At 42.9% G+C, this 22,120-nt stretch overlaps 1 protein-coding gene across 1 annotated transcript in view; it reads left to right on the forward strand.

Annotated features, from left to right (window-relative positions):
• Positions 1 to 22,120, forward strand: part of OCA2 (OCA2 melanosomal transmembrane protein) — a 229,932-nt gene that overhangs the window by 58,332 nt on the left and 149,480 nt on the right. Inside the window, exons 8-10 of the mRNA XM_030201311.1 lie at positions 2,958 to 3,040; positions 12,981 to 13,134; positions 19,045 to 19,116. Coding sequence (XP_030057171.1) covers positions 2,958 to 3,040; positions 12,981 to 13,134; positions 19,045 to 19,116 — 309 coding nt within the window. The remainder of the gene's footprint in view (positions 1 to 2,957; positions 3,041 to 12,980; positions 13,135 to 19,044; positions 19,117 to 22,120) is intronic.

Raw genomic sequence — 22,120 nt, forward strand, 5'->3', positions numbered from 1 at the left:
GCAAGGAAGTCTCTCTATTGGCGCACAGCCGGAACAGGAACTGACATCAGGGGGCGGGACCGTCAGCCGAGCTAAGCAAGGAGGTTTAATAGACAGGAGAGGAAATGAGCCTATCTAGTCCACTGTAAGCAAGGAAGCCAAGTTGGTTAATCTCTGTTTCCACTCCCCCACGCAGCCATCCTTGCCATACACTCAAAACAAATCAAGCAAACCTATGAGCTGCTGCTTCCATGTTGTCATTCTTTATTGTTGGTCCATCTGTAACAAGTCTAAAGCTGTTACAGTTGGTTAGGCAGTGCCTTAAAAGGCAGAGGAGAAAAGAAATAACAATTGAATATCACTAAAATAGCTTCACAGATTATTGTAGCTGGTAGAAACAGCAATTATAACTCTGTGCCCATTTTTCTTCATTGTTCTTCTATACATTACAGATGGCCAAATTTCAGTGAGGATAACCTGTTTCCTGATGGTTTCATCTTAACTGTTGTTGTAATCTGCCTTGGGAAGCCTGGAGGCATATTTTCAAAGCACTTTGGGAGGCTAAGTTCCATAGGTTTCTATGGAACTTTGGGAGGCTAAGTGCTTTGAAAATATGCCTCCTGGTGTTATAAAGATGATGGAATATATTGAAATTAAATGGAAGTAGAATTAGACTCTCCTTTCATTGGGGCACATGGAATCACATCTTCATCTGTTTTGTAGAAGTTTATCAAATGGATTATTCTGTTTTGAACATGTTTCAGGGGCAAACAACCCACTGGTTTAGCTTCGAGCAGCAGCAATAAAATCACAAAGAAAGGTGCACCTGCCGAACGTGCCTTTGATCTTGCCCAAAAACTCGTTGATGTTTTGCAGGCTTTTGAGGAAGCCACAACAATTGTATCTGGAGAACAGTATGTTACTGTGTCTGTTGTTCATCTGCTGGTTGAACACCTGATTAATTCAATTAATACAACACATGAAGATCCTTTGGATACTGGCGGTGATGCTTTTTGTTTCTGTGTACGCCAGCCACCTCTGTGCCTTAGAAAGAATTATTTCTGTTGCTGGACAAATCATAGCTGAAAGATGCAGTTGTCTGAAGCCAGCCAAAGTGGACAAAATTATTTTTCTTAATAAAAATTGGAAGATGTAGGACTTAACCACTTTTCACATGATGTAACACTGCATGGCATGCTCATACTAAAGTTTGCCTTTGTTCAATTGCTGCTCCTGTGGTTTTTTTTTTTTACCCTGTGTGTTATAATATTAGCACGTAGGCCTCACTATTTCAATCAAGTTAAATCAAATCAAATTGAATTGAAAAACCAATTTTTTGAAAGAATCAAATCGTACTGAATCGAAATTTTTTTTGAATGAATCAGACAGCACTAGTGAATACGCCTACCATTAGGTGCAACAAAGTGGATTTATGCTACTATTCTGTAACGGCTTAAATGTACCTTGAAGCTGTTATAGAATTGGTGCTAACCATGCCCCATTGTGGTGCCTAATACTAGGCGCCACTTTACAGAATTGCCACCAAAATATAATGTGGCTCTCTTTATTTCAGATAAAGTAGTGTGGTTGACATGTTAGTCATCTTTAAAGGTAATAAACAGAAATGAAATAAAAGGTGACGCCTTTTTTATTGGACTAACAATACATTTTCTGACAAGCTTTTGAAGGCATAGCCGCCTTTTTCAGGTCAGTTTTGAGCAAAACATGACAATATCAAAATATATATAGCAAACCATGAAAAGCATTCCAATAGCAGCCATGAGGGAGAGGTAGGGGTTGGAGGGGGAGGAGTGACAGGGAGAAACAAAAAAAGGTTGATGAGTAATCAAAAGGTAACAAAGCAGTATAATTTTATTGCTTCTACTTTGCTCTGAACCCTCTTTTGCCAAGTTTAAACCTCTATTTATTAAAAACACATTATGTTAGTGGCTTGTGATATATAAATCAATAAAATGAAAATGAAATGAAATGCCCATCCTACCCATAGGCGCCGACTCCGTGGGTGCTGTGGGTGCTCGAGCATCCCCAATATTCACCCACCAGAAGTTCGTTCCCTCCCTCCGAGTTCCAGGGTCGTCGTCCGTTCCTCTGTCCCCCTCCCTCCGAGTTCCAGGGTCATCGTCCCTCCCTCCCTTCCAGTTCTAGGCCCCCTCCCTTCCAATTTTAAGTCATCCTGACTTACCTCATCGGGGTTACGGCGGCCGGCAGCAGCGGTAAAAAGCGTGCAGGCTCGGCACTTACTTCAGTTTTCCCTTCTCTGTCTCTCAGCTCTGGTCCTGCCCTCATTCCCTGTTTCCGCAAGAGCGGGACCAGAGCTGAGAGACAGAGAAGGGAAAACTGAAGTAAGTGCCGAGCCTGCACGCTTTTTACCGCTGCTGCCGGCCACTGTAACCCCGACGAGGTAAGTCAGGATGACTTAAAATTCGGAGGGAGGGGGCCTAGAACTGGAAGGGAGGGAGGGAGGGAGGGACGATGACCCTGGAACTTGGAGGGAGGGGGGACCCTGGAACTGGGAGGGACTGGAACAGAGAGGGAGGGAGGGAGGGGGGCCTGGAACTCAGAGGGAGGTGGAGGGGGACAGGGGGAGGGGGGACAGAGGGAGGGGGAATGCACAAATTTCAGCACCCCAATCATTTTGAAAAGTTGGCTCCTATGATCCTACCAGATAAGTTAGTATAAAAATATTGCTATACCTTGGGTTAAATGGATTCAATAGTAGTAATAGTAACTAATTGTAATTTGCTAGTAATAGCTGTGTATATTTTTCTTCTCTGAATTTTATGGAAATGAACAGAAAGAATTGCAAAGAGTTATCAAAGTGATTTCTTTATTTTTAATTTTCCCAATGATTGATATAGTTGAATCGTTTTCTATCACTGCATGTTTATAGTTCTTTTCCAGTTGTTTGTATGTGCTTTGTTATATAATCTATAATAAAAGCTAAATCTCTTTTTTAGGTTATTGACAATTGGACTATACCATTAAATTCTAGAAAAAGAAATCAAGTTACTAGAAGCAGAACTTTTGAAATACTTAACAGGTTAGTTTAATGTTATAGTATATCACTGCATTCAATCAGTTTTATGTGTGTATACATGTGTCTGGAATATTATTAGATGCAAACTATTGTAATTTCATTATTATTTTATGGCCTGTTTTACCAAACTGCGCTAGCTATTCCCGTGTGGCAATGCTGATGAAGCCCATTCAAAGTGAATGGGCTTTGTCAGAATTGCTGCGTCGAGAATCGCAAGTGTGGTGTAGTAAAAGGGGCCCTTAGTTAATGAATACACATACCATTCTTTTCTATAACCACTAGTTCAGACGCATGAGTATTCAAAGACCCACCCAACCCCATTAGACCCTCTCCCCTAACCCAGGCACACCTGAAGCAATAGGTGGTGGTCTAGGGATATGGGGCCAGAGCAATCTACAGTCACTCCTGCCCCTGTCGGCAAAGGGTTCGAAATGGTACTGATGACCGTATAGGTAGTTTCTACAGTACCACTACTAGAGGTCATGGACACCATTTTGAACCTGGTGCTGCCTGATCACCCTAGGCCACCACAAATTGGTTCAAGTAGGCCATGGGGGGGAGGGAATGTTTTTGTCTGAGGGCCCAGCAAAGTCCAACAGGGAGTGGTAATGTTGGGGACTACAAAATAGAGAACTGAATTGGAATATAAATAGCACTGGCCAAAAAGTCTCCCCCCTGCAGCAGTGGGCTGAGAACCAGGGAAGCTAGACAAGTCATTTTCACTCTCATTTGCCCCTGATACAAACTAGAGATTCCAAGGATGGACTGCCCAAAAGAGTGAGATTTAAGGGCAATGTGTCCAAGATATACATTTACAACATTTTACATGTGAAAAAAGGTTCACAAATGGGAAAAGCAAAATAAAATGTTTTAGCTTTTTTTGATGCTTCTGAAAGAATATAGGCACAGTGGAGGCAGGATTAGGACAGTGTTCAATGCAATTTTCCCAAGTAATTTAATAGTTAACAGGGTAAATTCCATAGGCTGAAAATTTCTCTTCACTGAACTTCTTCACTCCAGACCAGATTTTCAAAGGGAAGTTTTATTTATATGAGACTGTGGTCACCAAGAACTCAGAAACATATACTACTACTACTACTACTTAACATTTCTAGAGCGTTACTAGGGTTACGCAGCGCTGTACAGTTTAACAAAGAAGGACAGTCCCTGCTTGAAGGAGCTTACAATCTAAAGGACGAAATGTCAAGTTGGGGCAGTCAAGATTTCCTGAATAGAGGTGTAGTGGTTAGGTGCCGAAGGCGACATTGAAGAGTTGGGCTTTCAGCAAGGATTTGAAGATGGGCAGGGAGGGGGCCTGGCGTATGGGCTCAGGGAGTTTATTCCAAGCATGGGGTGAGGCGAGGCAGAAAGGGCGGAGCCTGGAGTTGGTGGTGGTGGTGGAGAAGGGTACTGAGAGGAGGGATTTGCCTTGAAAGCGGAGGTTACAGGTAGGAACGTAAGGGGAGATGAGGGTAGAGAGGTAAGGAGGGGCTGCAGATCGAGTGCATTTGTAGGTTAGTAGAAGAAGCTTGAAATGTATGTGGTACCTGATCAGAAGCCAGTGAAGTGACTTGAGGAGAGGGGTGATATGAGTATATCGGTCCAGGCGGAAGATAAGACGTGCAGCCGAGTTCTGAATGGACTGAAGGGGGGATAGATGGCTAAGTGGGAGGCCAGCGAGGAGTAGGTTGCAGTAGTCAAGGCGAGAGGTAATGAGAGAGTGGACGAGAGTTCGGGTGGTATGCTCAGAGAGCAAAGGGTGAATTTTGCTAATGTTATAGAGGAAGAAGCGACAGGTCTTGGCTATCTGCTGGATATGCGCAGAGAAGGAGAGAGAGGAGTCGAAGATGACTCCAAGGTTGCAGGCAGATGAGACAGGGACGATGAGGGTGTTATCAACTGAGATAGAGAGTGGAGGGAGAGGGGAAGTGGGTTTGGGTGGGAAGACAATAAGCTCGGTCTTGGACATGTTCAGTTTCAGGTGGCAGTTGGACATCCAAGCAGCAATGTCAGATATGCAAGCCGATACTTTGGCCTGGGTTTCGGCAGTGATGTCTGGTGTGGAGAGATAAAGCTGGGTGTCGTCAGCATAAAGATGATATTGGAAACCATGAGATGAGATCAGGGAGCCCAGGGAAGAGGTGTAGATTGAAAAAAGAAGGGGTCCAAGGACAGATCCCTGAGGAACTCCAACAGAGAGCGGGATGGGGGTGGAGGAAGAACCATGAGAGTGTACTCTGAAGGTATGGTGGGAGAGATAAGAGGAGAACCAGGAGAGGACAGAGCCCTGGAAACCAAATGAGGACACTGTGGCAAAAAGTAAATTGTGATTGACAGTTTCAAAAGCGGCGGATAGGTTGAGGAGGATGAGGATGGAGTAGTGACCTTTGGATTTGGCAAGGAACAGGTCATTGCAGACTTTAGATAGTGCCGTTTCTGTCAAGTGTAGGGGGCGAAAGCCGGATTGAAGTGGATCGAGGATGGCATGAGAGGAGAGAAAATCAAGGCAACGGCTGTGAACGGCGCGTTCAAGTATCTTGGAGAGGAAGGGTAGGAGGGAAATTGGGCGGTAGTTGGAGGGACAGGTAAGGTCAAGTGATGGTTTTTTGAGGAGTGGCGTGACTACAGCATGCTGGAAGGTGTCAGGGACAGTTGCAGTGGAGAGAGAAAGGTTGAGGACATGACAGATGGGGGGGTTGACGGTAGGAGAGATGGTGTTAAGTAAGTTGGTGGGGATGGGGTCTGAGGAACAGGTGGTGGGTTTCGAGGAGGAAAGAAGATGGGCGGTTTCCTCTTTGGTGATATCAGGAAAAGAGGAGAAGGAGGCCTGGGTTGGTTGGTTGAGGGAATGGGTTATAGGCTGAAGAGGAGGAGGAGGTTTGGTGGTGAATTCGAGGTTGATTTTCTGCACCTTGTCGCGGAAGTAGTCAGCCAGTGATTGAGGAGAGAGTGAACTCTACAGCTCTCTTTTCCAGTGATGTCCTACTGCTCTTGTGCTCAATCAGGCATTGTCGTCGTCGCCCCCCACCCCGCTTCATCGATCAGCCCACCATCATGTAAAATTATTTTGCTGCCATCCTTTTCCTCAGCTGACAGCAGACTCTTGACGCTTTCCCCCATGTTTCAGTCCTACTTTTTTCAACAATCTCCTCCCCTTCCCTCCCAGCCCCCCAAAACTCACTGATTCTCTCCAATGACTCTCTGCAGCGCACAGCCAGAGTTGCCAGATGGCAAAAAAATTTCCAGTCCAATTTGTGGCTAAAAGTAGCCCAAAAAACAGCCCAACAGTTTCAATAATAAAATTGTCATCATAATCATCATAACCATAATAATCATCACAATCATCATAATAATCACAATAATCATCATAATAGTAATCATCATCTTACATAAGAACATAAGAGTAGCCATATTGGGTCAGATCAATGGTCCATCTAGCCCAGTAGCCTGTTTTCCAAATAGTGGCCAAGCCAGGCTACAAGTACCTGGCAGAAAACCAAATCATAGCAACAGTCCATACTACAAATCCCAGGGCAAGCAGTTGCTTCCATTGTCTGTCTCAATAGCAGACTATGGACTTTTCCTCCAGGAATTTGTCCAAACCTTTTTTAAACCCAGATACACTAGCAGCTGTTACCACATCCTCCGGCAAAGAGCTCCAGAGCTTAATGCCACTGCTGCCCCCTCGGATCCAATGCTGCTGTGTCCCCACAGCATCTCTGGTGCTCCCCTGCACTTCCCAAATATCTTGGTAGGTCTCTTGCTCAAAGCCTATAAGTGCTTTACTTAAGACAGACCCAGGCCCTGGCTGAATCACTGGCCGAAGCGGTCCCAATGCTCCGCCAGACACGGAGCGCTCTCCTGCACACAGCATGAGCACCTCCGGGCCTGCAGCTGCCTCCCGCTCATGCCCGAATTAGGGTTACCATATGTCTGGTTTTACCTAGACATGTCCTCTCCTTGAGGACAATGTGGGACGTCCGGGCAGGTTCCCCAAGCCTGCCCGCCTATCCGGGCTTGTGGACAAACAGGCAGGCTGGAATCTCCCACCCGGACAGTATTGATCATAATGATTGTCACAATTATAATAATTATAATACTAATCATTGTAATCATAATCATAATCATTGTAATCATCATCATCATCATAATCATATTATTATTAACAATAATAATTTCAAACTACCTTCGTTTTTCTTTTTCATAAAAAGTAGACTTTCACATTAATTTGGTGTAAGCACTTAGCAGTCCAAAACAAGTAGAGTCAGAAACAACACAGTTTATACCAATTTTGCAACCACTCTTAGGATTCACCTTTAGGTTTAAAAAGCAAAACCATGTGCATGTAAGAACTGGATAAACAAAGTTCAAAGCAAATACCCTTGATACGTAATACTTGGTAGCAGTAATGAAACAGCAAATTCATATGGCAAGCAGACTAAATCAACAATTTTTTCCTCTGAATATAGTAAAATAGTAATAAAAAAGGCAAGTGTATTTTTAGAATATACCACTGCATTCCACAAAACAAAAGGAGCAAGTTCCTATGTGCCATCTTTTTTCTTTTGATGTAGGCACAGGATAAAAAGATGTTAAATGTTCCCAGGTTTCAACCTAATTAAAGTTGAAACCTGGGAGCATGATTTCTGTTTTGGTGGCCCTTTACTAGGTGAAAATATCTCTGCACAAATACAGGGAGTCCCTATAACCAGCCCCTCCAAATGACAGAATGATTTACAGTTTAGAACTAATTACTACTCTAACCGATAAAACCTGGGAACTTTTATATGAAATCCACTGCAGTGCCCCCTAGGGGCACGAAATGCCTAGCCACCTGCCTGGGGTTACTCTGCACCCACTTAGAGGTTCTATTCCCAGCACAGCTCAGGTCTGAAAGGCAATTAACATAGTAACACTGATGGACTCTCCAGAAAGGAAGAGCCAGAACCACCCTGACACTGGACTATCGAGACCCGATCAGCAGTCTGTAGAGGCCGCAGTCTGGGGTCTTTCTCTTGAGGAGGGAGGTGTGAAAGAACATCGGGGCCCTTTTACTAAGGTGCATAGGCACCTATATGCGTACAACGTGCGTCAAATTAGAACTACCACACGGCTACCGCATGCCCAGTGCAGTAATTTTAATTTTGACACACATCCAAAACGCGTGGCAGAAAATAATTTCTATTTTCTACTGTGTGGTGCTAACCAGGCAGTAATCTGCAGTGTACGCACACTGACAATTACCACCCGGTTAACGCATGAGACCTTACCGCTAAGTCAATGGTTGACAGTAAGGTCTCAGGCCCAAAATGCCTGCACGTTTGTTTTAATTTTGCTGCACATCCATTTTAGGCTGAAAAAAAGGCCTTTTTTGCAGGCACACTGAAAAATGGACCTGCACGCATCCAATACACATGCCTACACCAGCGCAGGCCATTTTTTGGCGAACCTTAGTAAAAGGGTCTCATTGTGTTTTAAGCATGTAAAGCTGCCTAAATTAATTCTGAAGTGCATTTCTCTAGCTTGGCCAGCATGTGGTGCTTGTTTAAACTTAAAGCAGTTATAGAAAAGTGAATGCTCTTTCTCTTTAGTTTCACTCTGTGAGTAAGTGATCTACAGTTACTGTGAGCACTATACTTCTAAAACTTGACTGTTCTGGACTCTGATTGGCCCAGGACAGGGCCGCCAAGAGACAAAGCCGGACCCTGGGCAAACACCCCCTGGGCCCGCCCCCTTCCGGGTCCGCCCCCTTTCCGGGTGGGCTCACCACTCGCCTTGCCGCCGCCCCGCTGACTAGACCTGCACTCCTGCTCCAGGCTGTCACTGTGCACACAAACCTCCCCAGGGCCTGGCGCTAGCATTGCTCTCCTGTTCCTGTGCGTGGCTGCACCACAGAACAGAGTCCTTCCTTCCTTCCTGCTGCATCCTTACAGGCTGTTTGGACGCAGCAGGAAGGAAGTACTCTGCTCTGCGGTGCTGCTGTGCACAGGAACAGGAGAGTAATAATAACGCCGGGCAGGCCCCCCCTTGGATGCCAGGCCCTGGGGAATTTTGCCCCCCCTGCCCCCGTCTCAGCGGCCCTGGCCCAGGAACTCATTTTCATATGGCTTTTGCCATAGTCTTAGCTGGGAAGAAGAGAGAGACTGATCTCTTTGCTAAGGCCCTGTAAACAGTTACATTTAATAACTTGTGAGCACCTATATGTCCTGATCTTCCCAGGTACTTTTCAGAAAGTATACAAATATTTAGTTAGTATTATAATTGATCCATATTTCAGTCAGCTGTTATTGTTTGCTGATTGCACTTTTTCTGTTCCACTGTTCAATTTCTGACAATAAACAATATTTAGTTTATTGCCTGTTATTCGAGGAATTTTTTTTTAGTTTAATTTGGTTTTAATTTTGAATTTTTACTGTATTTCCTGGAAGGTTTGATGCAGTCTTCTTTATGAAATCCGCAATGAACTGATTATGTGCTTTGTGGACTAGAAGCACTGTATAGTATAGTATGCTTGGAGATGAGGCAAACCAATAAGGAAAGTCCAATGGGCACTGGGAACAGAGCACATTTGCTCAGAAAGGGACAATTACCTAAGACTACTACTACTACTAACACTAATCATTTCTATAGCGCTATCAGACGTATGCAGCGCTATACACTAAACATGTAAGAGACAGTCCCTGCTTGACAGAGCTTAGAATCTAATCAAGACAGACAAACAGGACAAATAAAGGAATTGCTTAAGGTGGGAATCATAAAACAGACAAGTGAATAGCAGTTAGGAGTTAAAAGTAGCTTGAAAAAGGTGGGCTATTGGAACTTGTAGTCTGCAATACAACAGTACTTTATATATATATATATATATATATATATATATATATATATATATATATATATATAGGGGCTCATTTTCAAAATAGAAAAACATCCAAAAAGTGGCAAAAAGTGTCACATGGACTTTGTTTGCCAAAACATTCAAATCACTATTTTCAAAACCCATTTTAATACATTTTTCTATGCAGTTCATAAGCAGTGCATCCAAATCACAAAGGGCCATGTTAGGGAATGTCAGGGGCAGGATTTGGGCATTCCCAAAACTTGGACATCTTTCTGCCATAATGGAACAAATAAAAAACGTCCGGGTCTAAAAGACTGTTTGAATCATGACTAAGTCATAAAAAGGTGCCCTAAATGACCAAACGACCACTGGATGGATTAAGGCATGAACCCCCCCCCCCCTTATTCCCCCAGTGGTCACAGACCCCCTCCCACCCTTCAAAGATGTAAAAGAAACAGTACATACTAGGGTCTCTGACTGCTTCAAATTTTATGGCCAGGCCTATTAGAGCAGCAAGCAGGTCCCTAGAGTAGCCTAGTAGCCAGGGCAGTGCGCTGTAGAGAAGGGGATCCAGGCTGCTGGGCGGGCAGGGGGGCAAGATTCCCCCGGGCTCAGCCTCCAAGGGGGGCTTGGTGCCAGGGTCTCTCTCTCTCCTGCTCCTGATGGGACCCAGGTAGGGGACCCACTGTAACTGTTACACTTGTGGTGGAAAGTGTGAGCCATCCAAAACCTACCAAAACCTACTGTACCCACATATAGATGACACCTGCAGCCATAAGGGCTGTTGTAGTGGTGTACAGATTGGTACAGTAAGATTTTGGTGGGTTTTGGAGGGCTCAACATACAATGTAAGGGGGTAATGCAGAGATGTGTACATGGGACCTTTTATATGAAGTCCTCTTCAGTGCCCCCTAGGGTGCTCCACTGCTCTGCTGGGATGTCTGTGTGGTCAGTTTACTAAGAATGCTAGCCCACATGCATCCCAATGGCTTATTTTTGTATGTTTTTCCCTTGGACATCTTTTTTCAAAAATGGTCCAAAAAGATAGGCACACAGCACAAAAACATCTAGCAAATGGCCATTTTTGAAACAAAAAGACCTTTTTCTGGTTCAAAAATCGCTATGTTCGCCACTTGTTTTTTGGATGTTTTCAGCAAAATGCCCAAAACTGGATTTAGATGTCATATTGAAAATGCTCTTCCATATCTGGGCTTCCAGGCAAATGGGGGCAGAACACACCCTAATGGCTATATCTAATAAATTCTAGGTTGAGCAATACTGGGGATAATGGACATCCTTATCTAGTCCCACAGTGTATGTACAAAAGAACTCAATTATTTGATGTTCCAGCCTTTGGTAGTGAATAAAGCACTTTGTCTATTTGCCGAATTTAGGACCCAGGATAAACAAGGGAAACCATAGATATTGACATATTACTCCAGTTTTGCAGAAGCTTCATTGGCTTCCAGTTAAACAGAGAATAACTTTTCAAGATTTTACTTCTTGTTTGTAAAGTTTTGAATAATTTGATATCGTTTGGTCAACCAGCTAGACCCTTGAGATCATCTGATGCTAGCTTTTTGGAAGTTCCTTCTTTTAGAGTTATTTGATTAGAAGAATATCGTTCCACAGTTTTTAAAGTGATTGGTCCTAAATTGTGGAATGACCTACCATTGGCAAGATCCCAAAAAAGTACAAAACATTTTATACTGCTTATCCCAGAAATAGTGGATTTTCCCTAAGTCCATTTAATAATGGTATATGGACTTTTCCTTTAGGAAACCGTCCAAACCTTTTTTAAACTCCGCTAATCTAACCGCCTTTACCACATTCTCTGGCAATGAATTCCAGAGTTTAATTACATGTTGAGTGAAGAAAACTTTTCTCCGATTCGTTTTAAATTTACTACATTGTAGCTTCATTGTATGCCCCCTAGTCCTAGTATTTTTGGAAAGTGTAAACAGACGCTTCACATCGACCCGTTCAACTCCACTCATTATTTTATAGACCTCTATCATATCTCCCCTCAGCCGCCTTTTCTCCAAGCTGAAGAGCCCTAGCCGCTTTAGCCTTTTCTCATAGGGAAGTCGTCCCATCCCCTTTACCATTTTCGTCGCCCTTCTCTGCACCTTTTCTAATTCCACTATATGTTTTTTGAGATGCGGCGACCAGAATTGAACACAATATTCGAGGTGCGGTCCCACCATGGCGCGATACAAAGGCATTATAACATCCTCATGTTTGTTTTCCATTCCTTTCCTAATAATACCTAACATGATGACACAATGTATTTCAGTTTGTTTTTACGATGCATATACTGTTGTGAACCGCCAAGTACTTTTGGATTGAGCAATCTATAAATATTTTAAATAAATAAATAAAATATTCATGCCATGAAGAGATGTTGTTTTTTGTGCCCCACCCCATGGCAGGATTGGTGCCCAGTGACCCTGGCTTGGCACTTATGATGCAAGAAAAGCTTAGGCGACCAACCCTGCCTATGCAGGTACATGGGTTACTATTAAATGATTTGATAGCATTACTGAAGAAACACAGGACTGAACAGACATATGGAATAGAGACAGTCCCTGACCATGGGGATTATAACCTAATTGAGACACACAGATAAGACAATTATTTCTAGTAATTAGTTAAGTATTACACTGAAACATGTTTGACATAAAAGGACCAGTTAGCCAAAATCATGACTTTACTTGTACAGTGTGTTGTACTATAATACATTGTTGATGTAATGATAAAATTGCACTGCACAAGCAACGAGCAAAGGTTCTGAATCAATGACTTTAACCAATTATATTGTATAAAGAATACTCCAAAGTAATAACTCTCCTTGACCAACCATTCTATTTTTCAATTTATTTTATTGCACTCTGAAAATCAATAATTGCTGCTATTACATAGAATGAATATCCTAAGATTGTTTGTTTGCTCAAATATAATTTGAAGAAAGTTAAAGTACACAAGTCTCTAAACTGTTCTAGTGACATTATTATTATTATTATTATTATTATTATTATTATTATTATCTGATTTTAACATTGACATTATTATTTTTATAATCTGATTTAAAATTTTTTCATTTAGTGATTTGATCTCAATAAACATTCAGGCTTTCCTACAAGAGACTCAAAATGTCCCTCTTTCAATGACTTATCAATACTTTCGAGGAAACAGAGAAACTCAAGTAATCATTGCTGCAGTTATTCTAGCAAGTGTATATATGCTTATCATATTTGAGGTAAGTCATTCTCTTTCATAATAGCAAGTATGCACATCATTAGAAGTATGAGCATGTTTTTGAATATATTTTTATTGTAGTTCAACAATGTCCTAAAATCTACTTTGAGTCACAAATTATGTTAAAACAATAATGCTCAGAAACTCAAGTGTTAGCAATTAATATACTGTATTTTTACTTAATATTTAACCTTTTTACTGCATTACATTTGTACACATAAGAGGCAATATCTACAATTTTTACCATGTTTTATTTGCTACTAGTAAAAAAGGCCCGTTTCTTAACGCAATGAAACGGGCACTAGCAATGTAATGAGTTCCTGCCATTATTTATTTATTTATTTATTGCATTTGTATCCCACATTATCCCACCTTTTTGCGGGCTCAATGTGGCTTACAATTCATCGTGGATATGGGAAATAGAGGGGAATGTACATTTATTATAACAGATAGTTTTGGCTTAAATGATAGTAATAAAGCAAAAGATAGTATAAAACATTTCTGGATAAGTCAGAGGTTATATAGTTACATATGTTGCTCTTTGTTGTATATCTTGTCGAACAGATAGGTTTTCAATTGTTTGCAGAAGTTTGTCAGTTCATAGACAGTTCTCAAGTTGCGTGGCAATGCGTTCCAGAGCTGCGTGCTCATATAGGAGAAGGTAGATGCGTGCATTAATTTGTATTTCAGGCCTTTGCAATTTGGTGGGTGAAGGTTGAGGAAAGTGCGAGAAGATTTTTTTGCGTTCCTGGGTGGAAGTTCTATTAGGTCTGACATGTAGGCTGGGGCGTCACCATGGATGATTTTATGGACTAAAGTGCAGAGTTTAAACGTGATGCGTTCTTTGAGTGGGAGCCAGTGTAGTTTTTCTCGTAAGGGTTTTGCACTTTCGTATTTTGATTTGCCGAATATTAGTCTGGCTGCCGTGTTTTGAGCTGTCTGGAGTTTTTTCTCTTTACAGCCGGCATAGAGTGAATTACAGTAGTCCAAGTGACTGTTGTATTTTGAATATAATTATTGTTTACATGTGTAAGATTTCTTTATATACAATATTTTTTGTGTAAACTGTGTTACAATGTGGTAAAAGTTTTCCTTGTTCAGGCCCTTCAATCAGTTTAACAATCACATCAGAAGAGCTCCTTACTCGTGAGAATGCAACATACAATTGCCCATGTGAGAGACTGAGAGTGACAGTGTGTTTTACAGACAGTGTAAGAGAGAGATACACAGAGTGATTGAGTGTGTGTGTGTGATGTTTGTTTGTGTTGTGTGTGTGTGTGTGTGTGTGTGTGATGTGTGCGAGTGATTCTTCCCTTCCGTTCTGTGTACTTGCCTCCACTGATGTTCGTACCTCCCTGTATATGATTGCTTGCTAGAGATTCAATCCACTCCACTTCCCACCTCCAAATTCCGTTCTGTCTGATTGGTTCTTCGTTCCTGTGACGTCGCGTTTGTTTGCTTGGCAACTATGCAGCGTTCTGTTTCCTCGACATGAGGGCGGGGACAGTGACAGCCAATGAAACGTTGAACTACAGACTTACGAACCCTACACTGCCACAGTGCCACAGAGTCAGCTTCAGAATGTTTTTGTCATAACAAAACTATGTAAGCCACATTGAGCCTGCAAATAGGTGGAATAATGTGGGATACAAATGCAATAAATAAATAAATGTTGGAGGTGCTTTTTATTATATAGGATTTATATATAAGAGCAAAAGAAGCTCTGGTGTTAGTTGTTTATTATTCCAAGATTATACAGAGAGAGAGGGCAATTTTATTACAGGCTACCCAACATGTGGTAGGTATCTATAAAGGTGGAGGAGATGCACTTATTAACAATATTAAAACAACTGAAATAGGAGGGATCCTGGGAAAGGAGGAAGCAATATGGATTAACTTGAAAAAAGAAGATGGAACTTCTATCAACACGGGAGTCATCTACAGACCTCCAACATAAATGAAAAGGCTGGATAAAGATCTGTTTGTAGAGCTCCTCTTTTAGTCCCAACTTTTGGATGTGATGTTGCTGGGAGATTTCAGCCTCCCAGATGCAGATTGGAATGTCCCAACTGCAGGATCAGAAAGAAGTAGAGAGACTGAGGATGCCCTTCAAATTGCTCTGCTCAGACAAATGGTGTCAGAACGCACAAGGGAAAGGGTGATGCTGGATCTAATGCGCACAAATGTGTGCCAAATGTCTGGATGGGTGCCAATAGTTAATACACTAGATCCTTTTCCATCTTCTTTGCTAATCACCCCTTCCTTAGGATTGTACCCTTTTACTCATCAAAAATATATATTATGGGAACTCAAACTGGTATACTGTCAATGCTACAAATCATTTCCAGCTTGTATACGAAGCAATTATTCTCTCCAGTGCGTTTCTTCTAGAAAAAAAAGGTGCCGGTACTGAAATGCAAGGCCACTGTTCAGGGGTGGGTTGATCACTGAGAGGGACTCATCCCACGATAGCCAGGCCCCCTGCAACCAGTCACAGAATCTATGACAAAGCAGCATTGGTGTCTAGAGCATAAGCTCCTTCATTAAAACTTGGAGTCCAAGGGTCAATTTTAGCAGACAATGGAAAAGGTGCCGGTACTCAGTACCCCCTCAAAAAAGCACTGATTCTCTCACAGTTTCCTTGAAAATATATCATGAATGTATTTGGCAACACTTCTTCCTGAAGCAGCAAGCTCCAGCGAAACAAGACACTCTTGTTGAAGATTTTTTGGCTTGTTTGGGATTAATTTCAACAGCACAGACAGGCCCGTGCCAAGGGTCTGTGCCGCCCCCTCACAGACGAACAGTTGGCGCCCCCCCGCAGATGAACAGTTGGCGCGCGCGCGCGCCCCCTCCCCCCGTGAAGATGATCACGGTGCACCCTGGGGGCCTTTAAATCTTTTACTTGCAGTCGCAGCAGCGTCTGTGAAAGCGGAGCGCTGCCGACGTCTCCCTTCCCTTCGCGCTGTTGGTTCCCTCAGTGTCCCGCCTTCTTCTAAGAAGGCGGGACACTGAGGGAACCAACAGCGCGAAGGGAAGGGAGACGTCGGCAGCGCTCCGCTTTCACAGACGCTGCTGCGACTGCAAGTAAAAGATTTAAAGGCCTCGGCGGCGCGGGGCGAGGGTAAGCACCACGGCGGCGCCCTCCAGAGGTGGGCGCCCTCCTGTGGTGCTTACCCCGCTTACCGCATCGGCACGGCCCTGAGCACAGAGTGGATGGTGATACTGCTGAAAGCCATTGGAAAGTGACATGTGAATTAGAAGTTTATATTCTTCTTCTGTGGGATAAGTTTAAGTGGTGCATCATTCCTTGCTATGTCTTTTTTGATGCAGGCCTGTTGAATGTGTTTCTTGGAATCTGGATTGCTATTATAATTTAGTTAAGCACTTTCACAATTTCATATTTTTATGAGAATTGAGAGGGAGTTTTTGGAACCAATGTTTTTTCTCCTTTTGAAGGAGTTTTTTGTATTGGTTCTCCCCCCCCCCCCCCCCTTATTTGATTAAGAAACCAGTGATAATATCTTGCTCCGTGTGCAGTTGAGGTATACCTAGTAGTGGTACTGGCATTCATTCCTGAATTTCCTCACTGAAAAGCTTTGAAGTTTCTTTTGTTTAATATATACAGATATATTTTCAAGGAAATTGTGAGAGAATAATTGCTTTGTATACAAGCTGGTAATGACTTGTATACTTTTATTCACGCAATTCTGAACTTTAGTCTTCAATCTAGTGAAGTACCGCCACTCTGAAAACAGGCTTTTGTCTATCCTCTTCTCAAAAACTACACAGTGACACAGCAGCTCTTACAAACTAGTCTCAAATCTATCCTTTCTCTCTGTGAGACCCCAGGCGAGGGTTATGGGGTGGCCGTGGGAATAACTCAGTCAGATAATGTATATAAATGCAAAAATAAAGGTTTTATTCACCTGAGCCTTGGGACCTGTTGCCTCACAGTCACAGGCCAGGAACATCAGATGCACTTATTTAGTAACAGTCTTGAGTAGGCCTCTGCTAGCAGGCCAAGCAGTCTGTGGTTGGTGGGGCTGCCCCACCCCAAACACAGCCTATAAGTTATCAGGTCTTCTGAGAATTCAGGTCTTGCTCTAGCCAGACCTCAGCTAGGCTTGCAAACCTTAACAAAAAGCAATGTTGGCTTACCTCAGTTAAACGTATTCAGTAAACGCATAAACTTGGGCTTCGGTTCTTCCTTTCCCTGGGTCTTCTTAACCTCAGCCCGCCCTATCTTTTAAACTCCCAGATATTAACTCCGCCCTTCCCAGCTCACTTCCTCCCAGTGGGACCAATAATCTTATGGTGGACTGGGCTAGTTAGGGACTTTTCTTAAGGGTGAGAGGCAGTGATCTATAACCCCCTCACATACCCTCCCCCCAGCTCAACAGTGCCCAGTTGAGTGCCATTTCAGGGTCCATCTCCTGGAACAAAATGTCCTTATTAGCATGCTCTCGGCCCGCCCGATGTTTCACCTGCTAGTGAAAAGGTTGAAGAATGAGGAACCACTGCATTACACGTGCATTCAAATCCTTATATTCAGCCATCCACTACAAGGATCCTTGACCAGCAGAAATTTTCAGCCCAGCAGATAGTACTGAAATGTCTCTAGGGCCCACTTGACCACCAGAGCCTCCTTTCTCAATCACTGCATAGTTCATCTCTCTCAGGAACAGCTTCTGGCTAATATACACCACCAAGTGGTCTTCCCCATCCACTTTCTGGTCCAGAACGGCCCCAAGCCCAACTTCTGATGCATCAGTCTGTACTATAAAAGTCTGGTTAAAATCCCAGAAATGGCACAAGCTCGGGGTGGGACTACTGCTGGCGACCGCGTTGGGCCGGCAGTAGTCCCAGAACAGCGAACATTAAGCCCACGTTGGGCTTACCACAGCTTTGTAAAAGGGGCCCTCTTTCCATTAGAAGATGTCTCAGTGGGGTTTGAGAACATAGGTACTGAACAAGTGAATAGGAGTTAAAAGCAGACCCAAAAAGATACTTTTTATTTTTGTGATGGCTATTTTGTTAAGGGGCTAGTTTGTCAAGGGTTATTTTGGAGAGAGGGAATTTTGTCATGGTTTATTTTGTCCAGGGCCATTTTGTCAAAGGCTTTTTTGTTAGGGGGCTATTTTGTCCAGGTTATTATGTTGGGATGCTGATTGTTTTATAGTGCTGTAAAATGTTTATATTTTTGATACTGTTTAAGGTTAGTCCTATTTACTAGGATTCAATTTGTAATCTCCAAGTTAATCTCATTGATTGTATTCATGCTTATATTTGGTTATTTTACTATTGTATTGTATTGTATTGTATTGTATTGTATTGTAACATTTATAACCCACGCATTCCCACTTGTTAGCAGGCTCAATGCAGCTTACAATAAAACAAAATTTACAGGATAGTACAAAATGTTATACTGTTATCAAAATTGTAAATTAAGGGGGTCTTTTACTAAAGCTTAGCTCCAGTTATCTGCAGCAGCGCCCATAGGAATAAAATGGGCCCTACTGCAGATAACTTGAGCTAAGGGAAGAGAAAGGGGAAATGGGACCTTTCTAAGGTTTTTGCAACTACATTCAAAGCAGTTTACATATATTCAGGTACTTATTTTGTACCAAGGGCAATGGAGGGTTAAGTGACTTGCCCAGAGTCCCAAGGAGCTGCAGTGGGAATCAAACTCAATTCCCCAGGATCAAAGTCAACTGCACTAACCACTAGGCTACTCCTCCACTAAGCTTTAGTAAAAGACCCCCTTAATGTCAAGTTATACCTGCTGTGCACCACCTTGGGTAAAAACGATTAATCTCAATCAATCCATAAATATCATTTCCATTTATCGTGCTTACTTCTAAAGTAAGTCTCTCAAGGTATGTTATATTATCCTTTATTTTCATTTTAGATTGTTCACAGAACCCTAGCAGCTATGTTGGGCTCGCTGGCAGCATTGGCTGCATTGGCTGTGATAGGTGATGTAAGTTGCAACATTTAAACTACTACAAAATGTGTATAAAAACAGATTATAATAGTGAAATTTTAAAGGTTACAAACTATTTGATTAAGATTCTTTAAATAATAAAATTAAGCATGTCTTTTTTAGAAATTTGAAGAATATTGAAATAATAATACTGTATGACAGAGGGGCATTTTCGAAAGGGACGTCCAAATTGCGATTTGGGCATCCTTGCAGAATGGCGAAATCCATGGGCGGGGAAACTCGTATTTTCGAAACAAGATGGATGTTCATCTTTCGTTTCGAAAATACCATCAGAGACGTCCAAATCCTTAAATTTGGACATCCCTAGATTTGGTCATCCCTAGAAATGGACGTTTCTGACTTTCCGCGATTTTCGAAACCAAAGATGTCCATGTCAAAAACGTCCAAATGCAAGCCATTTGGTCGTGGGAGGAGCCAGAATTTGTTGTGCACTGGTCCCCCTGACATGCCAGGACACCAACCCGGCACCCTAGGGAGCCCTTCAGTGGACTTCATAAATTGCTCCCAGGAACATAGCTCCCTTATCTTGTGTGCTGAGCCCCGCAAACCCATCCCCAAAACCCACTACCCACAACTGTACACCACTACCATAGCCCTTACGGGTGAAGGGGGGGTACCTCTATATGGGTACAGTGAGGTTGTGGTGGGTTTTGGAGAGCTTGTTGTTCCCTCCACAAATGTAACAGGTAGGGGGGGGGGGGGTATGGGCCTTGGTCCACCTGTCTGAAGTGCATTGCAGTACCCACTAAAACTGCTCCTGGGACCTGCATGCGCTGTCATGGACCTGAGTATGACATCTGAGGCTGGCACAAAATATTTTGAAAGATTTTTTTGAGGGTGGGAGGGGGTTAGTGACCACTGGGGGAGTAACGGGAGGTCATCCCCGATTCTCTCCGGTGGTCATCTGGTCATTTCGGGCACCTTTTTGTGCCTTAGTCGTAAGAAAAACAGGTCCGGGTGAAAACGTCCAAGTGTTCGTCAGGGATGTCCTTGTTTTTTTCGATTATGGGTCAAAGATGTCCAAGTGTTAGGCACACCCAAGTCCCGCCTTCGCTACACCTCCGACACACTCCCTTGAACTTTGGCCGTCCTTGCGACAGAGTGCAGTTGGAGACATCCTAAATTGTGTTTCGATTATACCGATTTGAACGTCCCTGGGAGAAGGACATCCATCTTCCGATTTATGTCGAAAGATGGACGTCCTTCTCTTTCGAAAATGAGCCCAATAGTCTACATTTTGTCTATTGGAAAATGATTAGTACGTATGGACTGCAAATATTTTTTTTAACTGAAGTCGGTAGATAAAACAAATAATATTGAAATATCCATTTTTGTTCAGATTTTGAATATATTTATGAAGACACATTAGTATGCAAAGATTCTAGAAACTTGTTTTATTTCGTAGTTTCCCTCTGCTATAATTCTAAGTAAACTATGGTTATGCTTTTCTCCCCAGCAGAACCCTATGTAAAGTTAACTATTTATAAATATAAAACATAGGGGGTCCCTTTTACAAAGGTGCATGAGGGCCTCTGATCATTCAGCACGTGCCAAATCAGCATTACCACCCAGCTACCGCATGCCCCGGGCAGTAATTCTGAATTTTCTATTTTCTACTATGTGAAGCTTACCTGGCGGTAAATGGCAGTGAACTCACGCTACATGCCTACAGCTCAGGTTGCGCATAAGACCTTACCGCTAAGTCAGTGTGTGGCGGTAAGGTCTCAGGCTGAAAATGGATGCATGCTGGTTTTCATTTTGCCACATGTCCACTTTCTGGCCCCTTAAAAAAGGCCCTTTTTCCAGGATGTGCTAAAAACTGGCCCGAAGCCTGACCAAAAGATGTGCTTGCACTGCCGCAGGCCACTTTTTGCCACGGCTTAGTGAAAAGGACCCAATGTGCCTCGAGGAGATTACCTGCTCCACTATATAACAACCTCTGTTCGGGGAGAAGTCTCATAGAAGTGAACTTAGGGGTTCCTTTTACAAAGCCACAGTAAAAAGTGTCTGGCGGTAGTGTGGGCACATCTTTTAGGCACGTGCTGGGCCATTTTTTACCGTGGCTGGGAAAAAGGCTATTTTTTAATGGGCTGGGAAATGGGCCTGCGCTAATATTAAAACTAGTGCATGCCTGTTTACGGCCTGAGCCTTTACCGCCACCCAATGACTTAGCAGTAAGGGCTCACGAGCTACCCAAACAGTAACCATGCAGCGCATGCCAATGTGGGCGTGCTGTCGATTACCACTGGGAACACCCCCGCAGTAGAAAATAGAAAATTATTTTCTACCACGGGATTCGGCACGTACCAAACTTGGAATTACTTCTGGGCGCATGCGCTACCCTGGCGGTAGTGCAGCCCCGCGCGTTAGCTCTCCCATGCCTTTGTAAAAGGTCCCCCTAGTTTGGGCAGGTTTTGAATTTCTTTTGATTTCTCAAACACATGGGGAACGGAACACATTACTGAAGGATTCTTCTAACTGATACTTATTTTTCTGACTTTCTACAATTTTCGCTGCTTGGTTGTGGCTAGCTTTAAGTTTTTCTGCTATGTTTTTCTCTATTGCTCTGGCACATATGTTATACTGCTTTTAAAAAATCTTGCTTTGACTGTTTATGAAATCTTCTCTCGCATTTGGTCCTTCCCACTATAGCAGTGGTTCCCAAACCTGGTCCTGGAGGCACCCCAGCTAGTCAGGTTTTCAGGATACCCACAATAAATATTAAGGAGAGAGATTTGCATGCAGTGGAGGCGGTGTATGCAAATCTTTCTCATGAATATTCATTGTGGTTATCCTGAGAACCTGATTAGCTTGGGTACACAGAAATAAAAGTTGTTTACTTGAATGATGTGACCGACCCAGTCTCTCTGCAAGCTCTATAAAGCTTTTCTAACAAGCCTGCTGTGCATGTCCCTAAATCCTGCTCTAGTACAAATAGTAGAAAACCACGCCCCCCTGTCAGTCTTATGAATAGCAAGTG

The sequence above is a fragment of the Microcaecilia unicolor genome, chromosome 4 (genome assembly GCF_901765095.1).
Source record: "Microcaecilia unicolor chromosome 4, aMicUni1.1, whole genome shotgun sequence".
NCBI classification, from domain to species: Eukaryota; Metazoa; Chordata; class Amphibia; order Gymnophiona; family Siphonopidae; genus Microcaecilia; species Microcaecilia unicolor.